This window comes from Lithobates pipiens, unplaced genomic scaffold (genome assembly GCF_037356315.1).
Source record: "Lithobates pipiens isolate NorthernLeopardFrog02 unplaced genomic scaffold, aLitPip1_a1.2 Scaffold_19, whole genome shotgun sequence".
NCBI lineage: Eukaryota > Metazoa > Chordata > Amphibia > Anura > Ranidae > Lithobates > Lithobates pipiens.
Genome location: NW_027507764.1, coordinates 177,902,526 through 177,922,251, shown reverse-complemented (window position 1 = coordinate 177,922,251; position 19,726 = coordinate 177,902,526). Strand labels below are relative to the sequence as shown.

The 19,726-nt window shown below is 40.9% G+C and overlaps 1 protein-coding gene across 1 annotated transcript in view; it reads left to right on the top strand.

Moving 5' to 3' along the window:
• Positions 1–19,726, top strand: part of MRPL3 (mitochondrial ribosomal protein L3) — a 159,235-nt gene that overhangs the window by 59,638 nt on the left and 79,871 nt on the right. The window contains exon 6 of the mRNA XM_077491510.1: positions 902–962. Coding sequence (XP_077347636.1) covers positions 902–962 — 61 coding nt within the window. The remainder of the gene's footprint in view (positions 1–901; positions 963–19,726) is intronic.

The window sequence follows — 19,726 nt, the reverse complement described above, 5'->3', positions numbered from 1 at the left end:
CAGAGGATCAACCCTTTAGTTTCCACAGTGAGTATAACAAGCATGCTTTACTGCACATACAGACTAATTTTACTGTTCTGGGTTCAGTAAAATTTTAAGCACTGATACATTTACATTTATGTTTTAGCTTTTTGTATAGTTTAAGTACTATATTCAATTCCTATATGTATTATAATTCATGAGCACTGCACAATTGTGTTTTATTTTATGTATGCCTTGTATTAGGGTATTGTGGCAGCAGTTGTATATTACAGTTTTTCTTTGGGCATTCAGCATGGTTTTCTTCTGTTTACAATTATATTATTGTGTCTAAAAGAGAAGTGCAAGTTTGATGTTTTTTTTCTGCCATCATACGTACCTAGGTGGATGCAGCATCGGTCCCCTTGCATCTGTGCACTGAAAACCGAGCGATCGAACATCGCTGATGGCTCAGTTCTCTCGGCTCCCCGAGCAGAGAGCTGCTGCCTTTAAACAGCAGCTCTCCTATCTGCTCCTCCATGCTCATTGGAGCGCTGAGCTGTGGAGGGGCAGATGGCGGTCGTCTCAGCATCTTGCTGAGAGGGTTATTAATCCAGGCACCTGGTGGATCCAGACTCTCAGGACAGGATGACGCAGTGCCTGCACTGATCTGCGTGACATCAGCAGAGAGCGGACTTCAGACTGCTCTCTGCTGAAAATGGGTCAGAGGAGTGCAAAACGAATTGCACTCTTGTGACCCAGAGGAGAAGACCAGCCAAACGAGCTTAGGCTGGACTTTTCCTTTAAGCTTACTGTATATGGAATTTTTAGTGATCAGAGTTACGTACACTTAATCAAGTCTTCATCCATGCCAAAATTACAGTGACAGTGTTTTTCAAAGGATTTAGTGATCAAATTCTTCCTCTTCGTCTCTTACTTTCAGGTACTCCCCTTTATGCGGCACATTTCCGTCCTGGTCAGTACGTGGATGTCACCGCCAAAACGTAAGTCTTCCTCTAGCTTCCTTGCTTCATTTTTGTTTCAAATCCATTCTTTATTATTTTTATAATAAACATTAACCAAACATATCCATTTACAACAACATCATACACCATTATTCCCAAAACACAAAACACTTTACTCATCATTTATCACAAAAAAAAAAAAAAAAAAAAAAAAAAAAAACAAGAAAACAATAATCCTCCCTTTCTCCCTCCCCTCCCCCCTCCTCTCCCTCCTTCCCCTTTTCTTTAAATTATAAATATTCTACCATTCCTTTTGAGGACCGAAATTCTTCCCATTTCTTCCACACTATTGGTATGTTTTTTTACATAGCCTTCTTCTCTTGTTTGTTTTTCCATAAAACATATCTCGTTCATTTCGCATATCCATTCTGATATTGTTGGACTAGTTGTTTCTTTCCATTTACGTGCTATTATTGTTCTGGCTGCTGTTGTCATATGTTGAATTATCCCATTTTTCATACTATCCAGTGTATCTATCGTAAGAGAAAACAATGCTACCTTTACGTCTGGGATTAATTCTTTTCCCGTCACTTTTTGGTATATCTCAAAAATTTTTAACCAAAAATTTCTCACTTTTGTACATCTATACCAAATATGTTCCAGTGTTCCTTTTTCTATCCCACACCTCCAGCACTTATCTGTGTTTCCTTTATTTACTATTTTTAGCGCAACTGGGCTCCAATACCATCTCAATGCCACTTTATAATTTCTTTCTTGATGTTTTAATGCCGTTGAGGTTTTATGTATTATCCCTAAAACTTTTTTCCATTCTTTTTCTGTAATTGTCTCTCCTAATTCTTCCTCCCATTTTCTAATTTCTATTAGGTCTTTAATGTCCCCCGTGGGTAGCAATAGTTCATATATTTTAGATAGTTTGTTCTTATGGTTTTGGTCCTTTAATATTATTTGTTCAAATTTAGTTAATGGTCTAATTATTAAATTTTTATTTAGCTCAATAAATTTTTCTAATTGATAATGTTGCAACCAATCATTTTTGACTTCCAATCCGAGATCAATTAAACTTGGCATTTTTCCATCCACCAGAATCTGTACTAGTCTTACATTCTCCATCTTATTCCAATTTAAATATCTTGCCCCTTCCAAAGCTGGCTTAAATTCTGGGTTGGACATCAATGGAGTCAATGGTCCAGTTCTGGAGGATAGCTTTCCCTTCTTCAGCATTGCGTCCCAAATTTTTAGAGTAGCTCTCACGAAAATTGGCATTTCCTTTTTATTTGTTCTTAATTCAGGTTTTATCCAAGGTAAAAATCTAAGTTGTATTCCCGTAATTGTCTCTTCCAACGTTACCCATTGTTTTTTTTCTTTATCATGTTGCCAATTTATAATTCTAACCAGTGATGCAGCTTGCATATATTTTACAAAATCGGGCAATGCGAGCCCTCCATCTTCTTTTGTTCTAGTTAATGTTTCTCTTTTTATTCGGCAGTTTTTTTTTGCCCATACAAAGCTACTTATAGCTTTCCTTAAATCTATCATTATTTTCCTAGATGGAACAATAGGTAATGTTTGGAATATGTATAATATCTTTGGCAGTATCTCCATTTTTACTATATTTATTCTACCCAACCAAGAATATGTTATTTTTTCGTATTTTTGCATTTGTTTTATTATTTTACGTATGATCGTATTATGATTTAATTCTTGTATTTGTTTCAAATCCTTCGGAATCATGACTCCCAAGTACTTGATTGCCTCTTTTTGCCATCTGAACGGAAAATCCTCCTGCAAGAGTATCTGTAATTCTTCTTTTATTGTGATGTTCATCATTTCCGATTTCTCATAGTTTACCTTAAAATTGCTTAGTTCCCCAAATCGATCTAATTCTTTTATTATATTAGGAATTGTTATGATTGGATTTGTTATATATAATAATAGATCGTCCGCGTATACGGCCAATTTATAATCTTTATCCTTAATTTTAATCCCTTGTATATCTTTATTTTTCCGAATTGCATTGATTAGATGTTCCATCACTATTATATATAATAAAGGGGATAAGGGGCAACCTTGGCGGGTACCATTCGATATCTTTATGTATTCTGATAGTATTCCGTTTATTCTTACCTTGGCTCTTGAATTGGCATATAGTGCCATAATCCAACCTAACATTTTTGGGCCTAATCCTAACTGTATTAGTGCCTCCACTAAGAACCGCCATCCCACCCTATCAAAAGCTTTCTCAGCGTCTATGGTTAATAAGCAGGCCGGGATGGCGGCTCTCTGGGCATATTCCAACAGAGTACAGGTCTTCATTATATTATCCCTAGTTTCCCGCCCCTTTGTAAAACCCGTTTGGTCCAGCTTTATATATTCTGGCAAAATAGGGGTTAATCTATTAGAAATAATTTTTGAATATAGTCTAATATCTATGTTTGTTAATGAAATAGGGCGGTAATTTTTACTTAATGTATGATCTTTTTCTGGTTTGGGGATTAATACAATGTGAGCTTCTGTACTCTGTGGTGCAAAGGTCTGTATTTTCGTTATAGAGTTATATGTTTTTTTAAGTATGGGTATGATTAGTTCTTGAAACCGTTTATAGAACCTTGTTGTATAACCGTCTGGTCCTGGGCTCTTTCCCAGGGCCAGTTCGGCAATTGCCTGTTGGATCTCTTCTGTTGTAATTTCTTCTTCCATTTTCTCAGTTATTTCTTTAGGAAATCTTGGTAACGCTGTTTCGTTAATATATTTTCTAATTTTTTCTGCCCTTTCCTCTTTTTTATTTTCCTGTTGTATTTCTATATTATATAGTTTATCATAGTATTCTTGAAATGTTTTTACAATTTCGGTTGGATCATATGTTATTTCCCCGTTTATCTTTAAGATCTTTACTATAGATGTCGTGGATTGTTGTCCTCTTAATGTTCTTGCAAGTAGTTTTCCCTTGCTTCATTTTTGTTTTTTTTTTTTCTTGTAAATCTTTTTTTTTTTTTTTTTTTAAATCAACAACACTAGCACAAATACAGTACACACTACAAAAACACAATACACACACAAAAAAAATACACTTTTGTCAAAGTATACATTCCTCATTGGGATCCTCATCGGATCACAATATAATTTTTTTCCCCCCCTTTTCCTTCTCTCTCTTCTAATAAGTAGAAAAATTATTATTTAATACCTAAAACCCCTCCGCTGCCACAATATCCTTGGTAAATCATTTCACAAATAAACCATATCATCTATAGCAATATATGTGTCAGTATCATATCTGAAATTTTATATTGAAAATTAAAAATGTATATTGTTGGGGGATGCAATACAGGTCTCCTCCAACCACTTAGCCCAAATTTTTTTGTATTTACAAGGACAGCCTTTGTTCATATATATATATATATATATCTCTATCTCTCTCTATATATATATATATATGTACACTGTTATTAACCAGTTGTACTAATGTGGGCAGGAAAGGTTCTTCCAATACAGGGCAATAGCTTTTCTTGCATAAAACAAAGTAATATTAACGAATATCCTTAACCAGGCCCAACAAACACACTGACATGGAGACTGGCATGTGAACGTATAAAATAGAGTTTAACAAAGCCACCACCTTCATCCAAAATCCTGAAATATAGGGACAAGTCCAGAAGATGTGTGTGAAATCTCCCAGAGCCGCACCACACCGCCAACAGTCAGGAGAGTATGTAGGGTTCATCCTGTGAAGTCGATGTGGCATAAAATAAACTCTATGTACCAATTTAAATTGAATCAAACGGTCTCTTAATGAGATCAAAGATCAAAAAGGAGAATCCCACACTTAATCCCAGTCATCGTTGTCTAAATCAGGAATGTCCCACAGCCATCTCACCCTAAGTCCCTCTAACACCAGGAGAGAAACTGTGATAAAATGAGAATACAATCTAGAAGTAGGTTTCACCAAACACTCAGACCGGAGTACCATTTCCAAAATAGATTGTTCATTCATTGGATTAGTTTGTGGGTACTGGGCATTGAAGACATGAGTAAGCTGATAATATCTAAACAAATGGGAACTAGGTACCGTACATGAAAATTTAATGTAAGTAAAGAAAAAGAGGATAACTTCTGATTACTTACAACCTTAGGAACCAACTTAACACTATACTTCGTCCATACAATCGTTTCCGGTAGTTATTAGAACTGGGGTAGAGTAGGATTCAGCCATAAAGTGGCATTTGGAGAGATTGCTGCTCTGGGATAGTTCTCACATCTAAGCCCAGCCCCACAAGCTCGGATAGTGGTAAGCACTGAGAGGGTCAAATAATAGGGTGCCTGAGAGCCTCTGAATAATAAAAACTTAAGAGCTTCTGTAGACTTCACCTCTGCTGCTTCCAACCAAGTGGAAGGATTTGATAAATCTGAGCATAACCACCATGCGGCCGTCACCAGCTGAGTAGCTAAAAAATATTTATAAAGATCTGGAAAAGCTAGACCACCCTGATTACAGGGGCGCATCAAAGTTGTCAGTTTATAGCTAGGTTTTTTTGGGCCCCATAAAAAAGGAGCAAAGTAATTGATCGAGTCTTACAAAGAATGAGCTAGGGATCCACCGAGGAGAATGTCTAAAGAAATATGTGAATTTTGAAATAATTTTCATTTTTAAAAGATTGATTCATCCCAATAAGGATAATGGTAAAGATTTCCATGCTTTCAATTTCAGCCGCATATCCCTCAAGACTGGGGTCAAATTCTGAGAAATTAACTCTGAAGCCTGTCTAGATATCACCACTCCAAGATGCTTAAAATTCTCTACCCATTGTAATGGAATGTCAGAAGGAGCTCTATTCTGAGCTTCTATATCTATTGGCAATAGCAAAGATTTTGTCCAGCCAACCCTGTAATGAATGAGAAGTAATATCTGTAAAGCCCCCTGTAGGTAAGGTCCAGCATCATTTAGGAACAATAGGAGGACAGCTGCATAAAAGACTACCCTCTCCTCCAGCCAACCAGTTCTCAGTCCCTTAATATTTGGAGATATTTTAAGAGCCTCTGCCACCGACTCCATCGCAATGGAAAAGAGGGCCAGGGATAGAGGGCAGCCCTGCCAAGTACCCCTATATAAAGAAAACAAAGATGGCAGTCTTACTGCAGCTGTAGAATATCTATATAGGACCTGTATTCACTTGATAAATACCAGTGGAAAACCCATCCTAGGAAAGTACCTCCCACAGAAAAGGCCACTCAACAGTGTCAAAGGCCTTCTCTATGTCTAAGGAGGCCACAACCCTGGTGCCCATATTAAGTTGTTAAGCCTGGATGTTAGTATATAACCCACGTAAATTCACATCTGTGGACCTCCCTGCCATAAACCCAGTCTCGTCCGAATCAATAATTGTGGGCGAAATAGGCTGTAGTCATCGGGCAATACGTTTTTGTCAGCATCTTAAAGTTGGTATTCAGGAGAGCAATAGGTCTATAAGATGCGCAAAAGGATGGATTTTTTTGTAATTTATCAATCAAAACTATATGTACATGGCTCTTTCAACCCGGCAGTGCCCCCTCCTTCAAACAATGGGAGTATAAAGAAGCAAGAAAAGGGGCAAGAAGGTCTCCATGAGCCTTAAAAATGAAAAAAGGGAGACCATTCTGTCCCTGTGTGACTTCCCTATAGGGAAAGAACCAATAATTAGGAGAACTTCCTCTGGTATTATAGGCCTTACTAAGGCCTCTCTCTCCATGTCCGACAACCAGGCAAGTGCTACCATATCCAACTAAACCGCCATATCTTTGGGCAAAAAAATCTGGAGTCAGCTGGGATGTATACAATGTCTGATAGTATTGGCGGAAAGCCTCTAGGATATTGGATTGTGAGGAAGCTATATCCCCCGAAGAGAAATTAAAGTAGTAGAAAGCTCATGTTGGGTCATCATCGCAAAAAACTACCATTTCTGTCCCCCTGCTCAAAGGACCTCTATTTATCTTTTATAAAGATCCATCCTCGTACTCTGTCATATGAAGATGTAGAGCTCGTTTTGCATGTAATAGACCATTAAAATTGATCTCTGATGGATCCATTACATATTGAGCTATTTGTTCTTCCACTAAAGCCTTCAAAGTATCAAAGTAAGTCTTCATGCTCTGAGCCCTATTAACAGCCTTAATGGTAGATATATATTGTCCTCGAGTGTATGCTTTAAAGGCGTCCCGTACATTTGAGTAGACGTGGTATCCCCTCGAGTGTCACCCACGCTTCTCTGCTGGGTCCCTAGCTTGGCACGCCAGACACTCCTCAAACTTCACCCCTGCTAATCGGCTCGGTCTCTGGCTTGACACACAAGGCTGCTCTGCAAGAGTCTCCCCCGCTGGTTGGGTCTCTGACTTGATCATCACCTGAAGATTCCCGATTCTCCACCATGCCCCTTACTCACTGTGGTCCCTGGTAAAGGCGATTGGTCCCTTTGTGGCAACAGCTTCCCTTCTACCTCCGACCACTGACAGGTTCTTCCAGCCAAGAAAACCATCACTTTTGGTTGGACTGCAAACAGCAGTCCCAACCCTGTGCTGCCCTCTTACTTCAGGATAGGCCCTCACACAGCCTGGCAGGTAGATACCCCTGGGATAGGCCAAATCTCTGGCCTAGCAGCCTTGGGCAGATGACATAACTCCACCTGGATGGCACAGAACACAAACCACCTGATCTCATCTGAATATATAGGCTCTCCCAGCAGGCCAAAGATTTAAAGAAAACCCCTTCCCATTGGCTGGGACACCCACATACCCATAACCTGACCTTGGGTTGCCCATCTCATATCTAGTACCATCAAGTGCCTGGCCACCTAGTGGTAGAAGAGAAAAGGACAACAAGACCAAACTTAGGGAGAAATCAATTGATCTCTAACAATTTAATTATGGTAGCTACCACTGACAAGGAATTTAGTGAGGAGCTTCCTGACTAAACCCTAGGGCGCTACGTGAAGTTTGCTGAAAAACAGCCACACACCATGATTTCCCCCCCTCCAAACTTCACTGTTGGTATGGGGGTGTTTTTGGGGTGATGTGCAATGCCATTTGACCTCCAAACAGTCAGTTTTGGTCTCATCTGGCCAGACTATAGCCTCCCAGTATTTCACAGGCTTGTCTAAATGTTGTGCAGCAAACTTTAAACAAGCTTCGACAGCTTTTTATTCAGCAACGGAGTCTTGGGTGGTGAGCTTGCATACAGGCCACGGCAGATGAGTGCATTACTTAATTTTTTTTTTTTTTTAAATGATTGTACCTGCTAATTCCAGGTCTTTCTGAAGCTCTCCAAAAGTGGTCCTTCGCTTTTGGACAACTCTTGTGATTCTTTTCACGCCTCTGTCAGAAATCTTGCGAGGAGTACCTGGTTGTGGCCAGTTTATGGTAAAATTGTTTTCCACTTCTGGTTTATGGCCCCAACAGTGCTCACTGGAGCATTCAGAAGTTTAGAAATCCTTCTGTAACGAATGCCATTAGTATGCTTTGCAATAATACTTTTATTGCTTTTACTCATCATGAGATATTTCTGTCAATAAATGGTAATGAGACACTTTTTTTAGGCTATCAGTTGAGACTGAACCAGCTGATATTATTTGCACTGACAAGGGACAGGATTGCTTTCTAATTACTGATAGATTCCAGTTGGTGTCATGGCTTTCCATGCCTTTTTGCACCACCCTTTCAAACCGAGGGCGTTTTTCAGCGCTATAGCGTTAGAAATAGCGCCTGCAATCCGCCCTCAAACTGCTGCACCATTGTCTCCAGTGTGAAAGCCCGAGGGCTTTCACTCAGGAGCGGTGCGCTGGCAGGACGTCCGGAAAAGTCCTGCCAGCAGCTTCTTAGGAGCGGTGTGTTTACCACTCCTCCACTGCTGCTCACCATTGACATCAATGGAGCAGCGCTGCAATACCGCTGGCATATTGCGGGCGGTTTTAACCCTTTTTCGGCCACTAGCGGGGGTAAAAGCTCCCCGCTAGAGGCCGAAATGCGCTGAAAATCCGATGGTAAAACGCCGCAAAAAATAGTGGCGTTTTACCGCTGACGCTATGGGCACGGCAGTGTGAAAGGGGTCTTAATGTGTTCAATACTTTTTTCCCTGTGTTATTTCATTTTTATTACACATAATACTTAATTACACAACTTTAATTTCTGAACTTTATTTGTTTTAGTTTCTTTGTATATATGGATTGCATGGGTTGTTACTGACGTGGTGAAAATTTCTTGTCAATAGCACCTTTAGAGAAATATTTACCTAGAAAAATGGTGGCATGCTCAATACTTTTAACCCACTGTATAATATATGTAATGTGCAATTGTTGTCTCTGTATAAATACTTGTAAGGGGTCACACTAGCATTTGGGTCGCTGTTAAATCACATGGTTGATCCATACTTTTACTGCCAAGAAAGTGCTACCCCCTTTAGCTGCAGAGGCAGCAGTTGGGAGAGTACGCATGCCATGGCTACAATGCTTTGCAACAGCAATTAAACCTCATGTTGCTTTTGGCTCAATTTTACTAAAGGCAAATAGACTGTGCACTTTGCAAGTGCAGTTGCACTCATTTCCCCCAGAGTTTAGTAAATGTGGTGATTTCCATCCTCCAATCGTGCTGTTTTGTTGTTTTTCCTGGCACCTGATTGGGTATTTTTTCAAAGAGGAGCTTCACTACATTAACTAAGCTTTGGGGAAAATAAGTGCAACTGCACTTGTAAAGTGCACAGTCTATTTGTCTTTAGTAAATCAACTCCTATGCCCTTATTTCTGTGTATTATTCTAAGGTAGGTCTGAACGTCACATTTATCTTGGTTAAGTTGCTCAGTGATTTACTATAGTTTATTGGAGTCATATTCTTTCTGAAGCTGCAATATAGATTTTCATGTCTCTTTGCCCTTAAACTGATGAAATTCCAACAGTTTTTGAAGGTTGCTGATATTCTAAAATCAATAGTGTTGAAAGATGTTTTAAGAAATACAAGACAAAAATATACCACCTTGTTTCCAGAATCCAAAGGTTTCCACCTTTCCCTTGTTGTTTAAATGTCTCTGTCTATTAGTGTTCTCAATATAAATCTTCCTGCCAGGCCCACAATGTTGATAATTAACCAGCTTAACATTTATTTAACATTGAAAAGGAGAGCCATTTATTACTGTATATTCTGCTGATTATGACGTGTCCATTCTAATTAGATAAATGAGGGCTGTTAGCTGCATACTGCAGATAATTTTTTTCACCCATGTATCTTCATTTCCTGTGCTATAGAGACATCATATGTGTCTTCCTATATGACTAATGACAGCTATGTCGGTATATATAGGAAGGCCAGTATGGTGGCCTGAATTTATGGGAGGAGCCCGGAGGGTATTTAACCACTTCAATACAGGGCGCTTTCACACCTTCCTGCCCAGGCCAATTTTCAGCGCTGTCGCATTTTAAATGACAATTGCGCGGACGTGCTACACTGTACCCAAACTACATTTTTATCATTTTGTTCCCACAAATATAGCCGCCTTTTGGTGGTATTTGATCACCTCTGCGGTTTTTATTTTTTGCTAAACAAATAAAAAAAGACCAAAAATGTTGGGGAAAAAAAAAGGTTTTCTTTGTTTTTGTTATAAAATGCTGTAAATAAGTAAGTTTTCTCCTTCACTGATGGGCACTGATAAGCTGCACTGATAAGGCGGCACCAATGAGATGGCACTGATATGCAGCACTGATGGGCACTCATAGATGGTATTGGTGGGCACTGATAGGCTACACTGGGCACTGAATGGCTGCAGTGATGGGTACTTATGGGTGGCACTGAAAGGCGGCACTGATGGCTGCCACCTACCTCCGAGTTGTTGTCGCTCATGTCACAACATCATTGGACACAGGCGTCATACATTCATAAGTTCCTTCTGCCAAACATACGATTCATTTGTAAATCCAAGCCTCCAAGCTGCTGTTTGTCGTTGTCCGATATCACTCGTCATAGGCTTCACTAGTTATAAGATTCACTGTCCATGGGGTTGCCGTCTCGTCCATTTAGAGATTAACTTGTATTGTTTGTATTTGTTCTGTGGCTGACTGAGGTGGTAATTAGACCCACTGGTGCCCTGTCTGCACTTGATTAGCCTGGGGGGGTGGGTGGTGTATAGGTATTCAGTTTCAGAGCAAGGGGTGGCATACACTCTACAATAAGGATGAGCTCAGGCGTGTTCGCACAGTCCACATGTAGAGCCTGCCAGGAAGTCGGCACTGCACTGTGCTAATCACAGGCAGTGAGACGTTGTCTGGCTGCGGAGATCAGGAAATGTCTCACTGCCTGTCATTAGCGCAGTGCCAACTTCCTGGCAGGCTCTGCACGTGGGCTGTGCGAACACGCCTGAGCTCATCCTTACTCTAAAACCAGTTCAGATCAGATTAATTTAATACTCCTTGCTACCGGTTCATATCGGATTAATTTCATACATTCTACAACCGATTCGTATCAGATTCATTGCATACTTTCTACCGTTGCCATTCGTTGTTTCCCCCATGAGCGTGTGTTTTAGTTTCCGCAGCGGAACTTACGAATCATTTGTACATGGTTCTTCTCTTTTATTTACCAAACCAAAGTTATTTTCTGTGCGTCATGCATGGCGCCACCCACACTCTTTGGATGTGTTTCACACCCGCTCCAGTCCGCACGCATACTGTCACAGGTAGGATTCGTTACTGTGTTAGTCATGTCAAAATTTGTGGCCACTTGCTGTGTTGCTGTGTGTTCGGTTCCCGCAGTGAAACTCGCAAGTCTTTTGTACGCACTTCTCATATTCTATTTTCTACACCAAACCTTGTTGTTTTGCCTCATGCACGTTATCACGCCACACCTTCCTGATATGTTGCACTCCAGCCACAGTACACCGCAAACTCAGTCGCATGGCCCTCTGTCGCAAGTAAGATTTGTTACCACATTCTTTATGTCCTATCAATTCGTTAGGGAGTGGTAGCCCAATTTTATTTAAACAAAACAAACTTCACATCATTGTACAACAGAAAACTTCAGCCTCCTGGCTCACTCACTCTTACTTAGTAAAGCTCCCTCCTTTGTCATCTCGGCATCCCAGCAAACTGACACCTGTTGAGACCCTTGCAACCATGCAAAATTGTCTCAGCAGCCTGACGCCCTTGTTGAGACCCTTGCAAACGCAATACCGTCTCAGCAGCCTAACACTCATCGAGTTCTTGCAACCACACAATACCGTCTAGAGCAACCTCCCATTCATCAATACCTTTGTGACCACTCGATCCCGCCCCAGCAACCTTACATTCGTTGAGACCCTTACATTCGTTGAGACCCTTACAACCAGCCAAATTGTCTTAGCAGCCTGACACTGGTTGACCCTTGCGAACGCAATGTCGTCTCAGAAGGCTCACACTCATCGAGAATCTTGCAAACGTAATATTGTCTCTGCAAACCCGACACCCATTAAGACCCTTGCAGTCATGCAATATTGTCTCAGCAGCCTGACACTCATTTGAGACCTTTGCAAAACGCAATATCGTCTCGGCAACCTCACTCTCGCCTAAGACCTTTGCGACCACGCAATCTCGTCTCAGCAGCCTGACACTCAATTGAGACCCTTGCAAAATGCAATATTGTCTCAGCAACCCCTCACTCGTCAAGGCCCTTGCAACCACGCAATATCGTCATAAAGGAAAAAACAAAAAAAACTCATACTCATTGAGACCCTTGCAATAATGCAGTATCGTCTCGGCAACCTGGCACTCAGTGAGACCCTTGCAACCACGCAATAACATCTAAGCAACCTGACTGAGACCCTTGCGACCACGCAATATCGTCTTAGCAAAGCAGACTGGGACCCTTGCAACCATGCAATGTTGTCTCAAAAACAAACCTTCATACTGAACGAGACCCCTGCAACCACTCAATATTGTCCCAGCAACCTGACACCCTTGCAACCACGCAATTTAGTCTCCAGTAGTATAAAACACTTCACGCCACGCATCTATGTGCAAATCTACATAAAAACTAACTTGCTCAGTGGCAAACAATCAGCCACACAAACACACAGCGGCACCCAGTTGGCCATTCATCTCCAGTGGCACGTGGACCACTCATCTTTTCTCTGTCTTTCTCCCTGAGGTTAGTTCAGGTTTCCATCTGGCACCACGTTGGACTTTATCTCCACAGGTAAAAAAAAAAAAGAGGGGAAGAACGTATAGTTCACATCTTCACCAGGGTAAGTCGCATGACAGGTGTGAGCCAGTTCATTTCAGGGAATGTCACACCAGGCCCACCATCAGATGGTTATCCACCACCTCGATGACTTCCTGCTCATCGAACTACCAATCACACCACCAGCAGATCTAGACAGGTTGAGAATAGCAATCTCAATGTGCCCATAGCCGAGCATAACGTGGAAGGCCCGGCAACACTCTATCACCTTCCTAGGTGTCACTCCGGACACGCGTGCCATACAGGTTAACGTACCTCCCGACAAGTGCCCACTCAGCCAATCCAGCGGACTGGGGGTTTGAAATCCCACTGCCTCCTGGGATGGATCCCTGCCTGTGCTGACCAGTGTTGCATAGAAAAGAGGGAGAAGAGCAGGGATTTAAAATCCTCGGACTGCTGTGTAGCTCGGCATTCCGAAAAAAGGAAAGTTCAGTGGGGACCTGGGGAAAGGGGGAGGATATGGCGTTCACTTCTTCATTTTTTCTGAAAAGGCAAGCTAACACTTTAATGCACAGGACTGAGCCCTTTGCGTTTGTTTGTTAAAGCACAACTATGGCCTTAAAACAAACATGGCTAGCAGGAAGGAAATTTATTACAGAAGAGACATATCAGGTCTCTTCTGCAATAAAGACTTCATAGCTTCCTCTTCGCAATCCTCTTTACACAGTATGCCATTCTGGCATCTGCCAGGCGCATAGATGAATTAACCCTGTGTGCATGCCAATCAAGACAGCCGAAGACCCCACACCTGGAAGGAGCCAGGTAGTGGATGTCGGCGTTGGCAAGGTAGCTTGCTGACATTGCATTGCTCCAACAGAGATATTTGCAGACTTGGAATAACTGCAGTCTACTCACATAATTTGTAATAAAAACATCTGTGCCATTGTGAAGCTTCCCTCCAACCACTTTACATATTTTATATATACTGTGATTCTGTACTTGCCAAATATGCTGCAGATATGCTGCAGAAATCTCCCTCCACTGAGTCTGGCTGCAACTATCTTAACTGAGGGCAGCTGAAGCTGCTGCCTGTTCAGGTCTTGGATTTACACAGACACACAGAGGCACACCCCCAGCTATGCAGCTCTCATTGGCCTTCTTATGACTCTCCCCCCCCCCCCCCCCCCTCCCTTCCTAGCAAACTCTCACAAGAGAGAACTGTGCATGATGTCATAAGCCTAGGCTACTGACCAGACAAGAAACAGGTAGTGGGGCTGTATAGGGTATTTACTGGCAGAAAAAATATATTTTACTGTCCAAAGTTAAAACAACAAGGGCAAAATATTTAATAGATGGAAAGATGAAAAAATGACTGAAGGTCCGCTTTAAGTTCTGCTTTAATGCAGTTACAATTTCAGATACGTCTGCTATAATTCAAAAGGAAAAAACATTTATTTTTTTATCCAAAATCCGCCTTAATTTCTGATGTGAACATTTTATCACCGGTTCTTGGAATATTCTTGGCTCCGTGCTGTTTCCTTGATTATTATCCCTGAATCACACAGGACGAGAGCAGCAGTAAGCAGGGTCTGGTGATTGATTGAGTCTGGCAGATCATTTCTATTTTATGAAGGTTTTCAGTCTTACAGAGTTTTTTTTTTTCTTAAGCGAACCAGACAAATCACACAGTAAAGATGGTTCAGGAAGATCTGAGCCCAAAGGAATTTGATTTTCATTCAAAAAGCTTTGCAGATATGTTTGTCTAACTATGTGTATATGTAGTAATTCATTTGATATTCCTTATTGTTGGATTAAATGCATGGTATAAACCAGTGAGAAGAAAATATCGTGGCTTCTTTCGTATCCGTCACACTACAGGACTGCAGTGGAAAGATCCATTTGTTTGTTAGGCATCAAGTATTCATGAGACTTCTTGTCTCCCAGCTATTGGAAATGTGCATAAGGCTACTTTCACACTGAGGAATTTTTCAGGCGCTAAAGGGCTAAAAATAGCGATTGTAAAGCGCCTGAAAAACGCCTCCCCTGCCATCCCAGTGTGAAAGCCTGAGTGCGTTCACACTGGAGTTGTGCGCTTGCAGGATGGGGAGAAAAAAGTCCTGCAAGCAGCATCTTTTGGGGCGTTGCAGGAGCAGTGAATACACTGCTCCTGCCATTGAAATCAGTGGCCAGCGCTGCCTAAGTGCCTGCAAAGCGCTTTGGCAGTGGCACTTTGCAGGTGATTTTAACCCTTTTTTGGCCACTAGCGGGGCACGTTTAACCTAGCGGCACTTAACCCCAGTGTGAAAGTGCCCTAACTGTTTCTAAAACCCATTCTACTAAACATTTACAGTTTGATACTCTTATCCCACACAATTACTACAATCTCATAGAAGGTTTAACATATTAAAGCGGAACTTCAGTTAAAATTGAAAGTTCCAAGATTGCATAGTAGCTGCAAAGAATCATGTCACTCAGGCAATGATGCATGCCAAGATTGAGGCAACGCTTCAGGACTGGGTGAAACGGTACACTAAAATTTGGCAACCTTGGGTTGACGACTATTTACCTCCTATATTGTCACCTCCGTTATGGAGCCTTAATTGACTTAGCATTTTTGATTGCGTTATTTGGACCGTTGCTGGTTCAGCCTCTGGAGTAATTTCCTTTCCTTAACCCCGCCCCCCTTTTTTTCTTCCTATCTTTCTACCCCCCCCCCTCTTTTATTGACTTGAGCTTTGCTGCATATATTGTCGACATTGCCTGCTCCCCACTATTCTGAGGGTCATGGCTGGGGTGGACCATTCCATTGTCTGCTTTCTAGCTTCCGTTATCTTTAACCACTGGAGGACGAGCCTCTTTCTGAGTTTTGTTTACAAGTTAAAAACTGTTTTATTTTGCTAGAAAATTGCTTAGAACCCCCAAACATTATAAAAAATGTTTCTAACACCCTAGAGAATAAAATGGCGGTCATTGTAATACTTTGTCACACTGTATTTGCGTAGCGGTCTTACAAGCGCGCTTTTTTTTTGAAAAAATACACTTTTTTTTTTTAAATTAAAAAATACGTTAGCCCAATATTTTTTATATTGTGATAGATAATGTTACGCTGAGTAAATTGATACCCCAACATGTCATGCTGCAAAATTCCGCCTGCTCATGGAATAGCTATTCCATGAGCGGGCGCAATTTTTTTACCCTCAAAATTCTCCATAGGCGACGTTTCAAAAATTCCACAGGTTGCATGTTACAGAGAAGGTCTGGGGCTAGAATTATTGTTCTCGCTCTACATGTGTGGTTTGAACACCGTTTTCATATGCGGGCGCTACTCACATATGCATTCGCTTTTGCGCGCAAGCTCGTTGGGACGGGGCGAGTTTAAAAAAAAAAAAAAGATTTTTCTTATTTGTTACCTTTTTTATTTTCACACTTTAAAAAAAAAGAAAATATGTCACTTTTATTCCTATTACAAGGAATGTAAACATCCCTTGTAATAGAAAATAAGACAGGACCTCTTAAATATCAGATCTGGGTTCAAAAAGACCTCAGATCTCATATTTACACTAAAATGCAATAAAAACAAATTGCCATTTAAAAAACTGTCCCTTTAAGAGCTATGGGCGGAAGTGACATTTTGACAACGCTTCCGCCCTGCAATGTTGTGGAGATGGGTAGGGCCTATCTTCCCCTCACTCGTCTTCATGCCCAGCCAGGAGAAAGACTGGACCGCCTCCGCTGTAGCCGACTGCTCCAGTAAGCAGCGGAGGGCACCAGAGTGCGGCGGGAAGGTGAGGGGCCCCTCTCCCGCCACCGTTAAGTGGTCTCATGGAAAATCTGCCACAGAGACCACTTTTATCCTGTTGCAGACCGCCCGCCGAATACGAGGATACCGAGGTTATGGCAGCTAGCTGCTGCCAAAACTATATCCGTCCTCAAAGTTAGGATGTATATCGGCGTGCGCTGGTCGACAAGTGGTTAAATTGTACAGTATGTTGCTGTGTACCATCATCTGTACGATTTTTACTACCCATCTATCAACCAGCCCACCATGTTGGGGTTACTGTTTGATTCTACATGTTCACAATGTTTATTCTTGTATTTTTCCCAGCGTGGAGCCAATCCTTACTAGCAATCGATGGTACTAGAAATGTGAAACTTCCACCTATCCTCCTTTCCTCTCCTCTACCATTATTGACAGATTTTTATTTATTTATTTTTTCTGAGAGAAGGTACCAGCTCCCATTTCTGCATTTCTTAGCTAGGCAAGAATTACAGAAGTTAGGCCCCACAATACCCCCTCCCGCTGCTCGCCGGTGTTTCTCAGGCTTAGAGTTTTCACTGGCGTGCCTGAGAAACCATCCAACGGTGTGACCGGCTAGTCAGTTGCTACCTGAGACCAGATCATCTCTGATCACCTCTGTGGCCTTGGAGGACCGGAGCATTGTCGTTCTGGTCCAGGGCGGAAGTAAAGCATTTTTATTTTATTTTTTTAAACAAAATATAAAAAAAAAATGTTTTTTTTTTTTTTTGATCCCAGATCTCACCATAAAGAAGACATTCCATTTTTATGTCTATTTCAAGGGTTGTTTACATTCCTTGTAATAGGAATAAAAGTGATTAAAAAAAAAAATTAAAGTAACAGTGTTCTCTCCTCCCTCTCCCTTTCACACAGGGACCATTGGCTCATGCTGCTGCCAGTTAAATCCAGTAAGGAGGGAGGGGAATGTGTGCGTCTCTTGTCCAGTCCAGTGGGCATTGATTTCAATCTCTGCTGAAAAAGAAAGGTACAAGAAAAAGTTGTACCTATAGGAAAAAAAACAAAAAAACCTGTGTACCTCTAGCTGAATTTTACATGCAAAGTTCAGGCAGAGTAGTTGCTTAACTCCACACTCTTCAGCCCAGTCCAGCATCAAGTCTGAATAGGTGACAGGGTGCCTGAAAGTGAACTACTTCTGTGCCAATCTCTCATTAAAAAAAAAAAATAATAAAAAAAAATAAAAAATAAAAAAAGCAATACTATGTGAATCCTGTCATACACCATGACTGTTTTTTTATTTCTTAAAAGAATTTTCCATAAATAGTAAAAATACAAATAAAGCATCCATTTTTAAATATATAACGTAAAAAATGTTTGTTATTGATGAATATATATATATATATATATATATATATATATATATATATATATATATATATTTTTTACATTTATAAATGTGCATACTTCTTTTGCTCATTTCCTTTCTATGTAGCAGATGTTTATTTACAGCGAAGGCATAAAACAGAAAGGTCATATCCCTGTGGTGGTTCTTTCTTTCTGGGCGAGTGTGATTGTGCCAGCTTCATGCCGTGCTTGGAAACATTGTGATAGCACTGAAGTGACATTTAGCAGGTAACATCTTTGATGTACAGCAGCACAGAAGATCACTGTCCCTGCGTGCCACTGCTGGAGTTGTTTACTTGCATGAATCTTGTAAACAACTTTGTCAAAGTAGCTGGAGGGTAAAAACTTGTATTTTTTATATCTGATTAAGGATCATATACTGTGGACTGAAGTACTGACAGAATGCAGAGAGATGTTCTTTGGGAGGTCAATACTTTAGGAATTGCTTATTATGCTACTGGAGACTGTTTTGCTGACATTACTTTCAGTAAATTTGAGCAATATATGTTCTTTTTGGGCAACTACAAAATATAAAGCACACAGAGCCCTAATATCCAGGAGTGATACGAAACACGCACTGTTTCAATTACATTGTCATTTCTATTTGTGTATGTGGATGATGGCACTGTAATTGTTTTAATGAAAAAAAAACAATTTCCTAATCCATATACAACTGGCACATGACCCTGATCTTTCCCAGCCTGTCTGCAGGGAAACATAAGCAGGAGGAGCTTCTAGTCCTGTGCTGCTGGTCACATGTTCCAAAAAACAGCCTTTGGAATACAGAGTAAAATAAATATTATCAACGGTGTTAAATTGTCATATAAATATAATTTGAGATCAAACCTTTATTATTTTTTGGCAATAATATAGTGCGGGCAGATTTTTGCCAGTCACAGGTCCTCCAGCCTGTGTCTTAGAATAAGATGGAGGCGAACCCTCTATCAATTGACATGTAATATCCCACCCCTGTTATGTTTAGCTAGTTAGTGGGCATGGAGGAGGAGGGAGGGTGTGGGCTGTCATTTACCACTGTGTATACACCCATATGTGTGACTCTGTAGTCACATGGGCTGCTTAAATGTGATAGGCAGGAGATGCTCGGCATAGAAACTCGCTGAAAACTGAGCATGTGCAGAGCTGCCAACACTACTCTGCAAAATCCCTAGCTGAATTGGGGACATGAACAGAAGGTGCAGATAGAGAGGAGGGGGATCAACCATGTTTTGTGCAGAATACAAAATATGAATCTCATAGTGACTAAGTCCGTATGAACGGCATTTAATACAGCATTTGTTGATAGTTTTGTTGTGGGTTTAGTGACACTTTAAAGAATTACTAAACACATACAAACAAAAAATGCATTATATTGCAACATACAGACCTTGGATGTGCTGTCTGCCTTATTTTTTTTCCAAGATAAGAACATTTTCAGCAAACAGAGAAAATGCTGGTTAGAATGGGG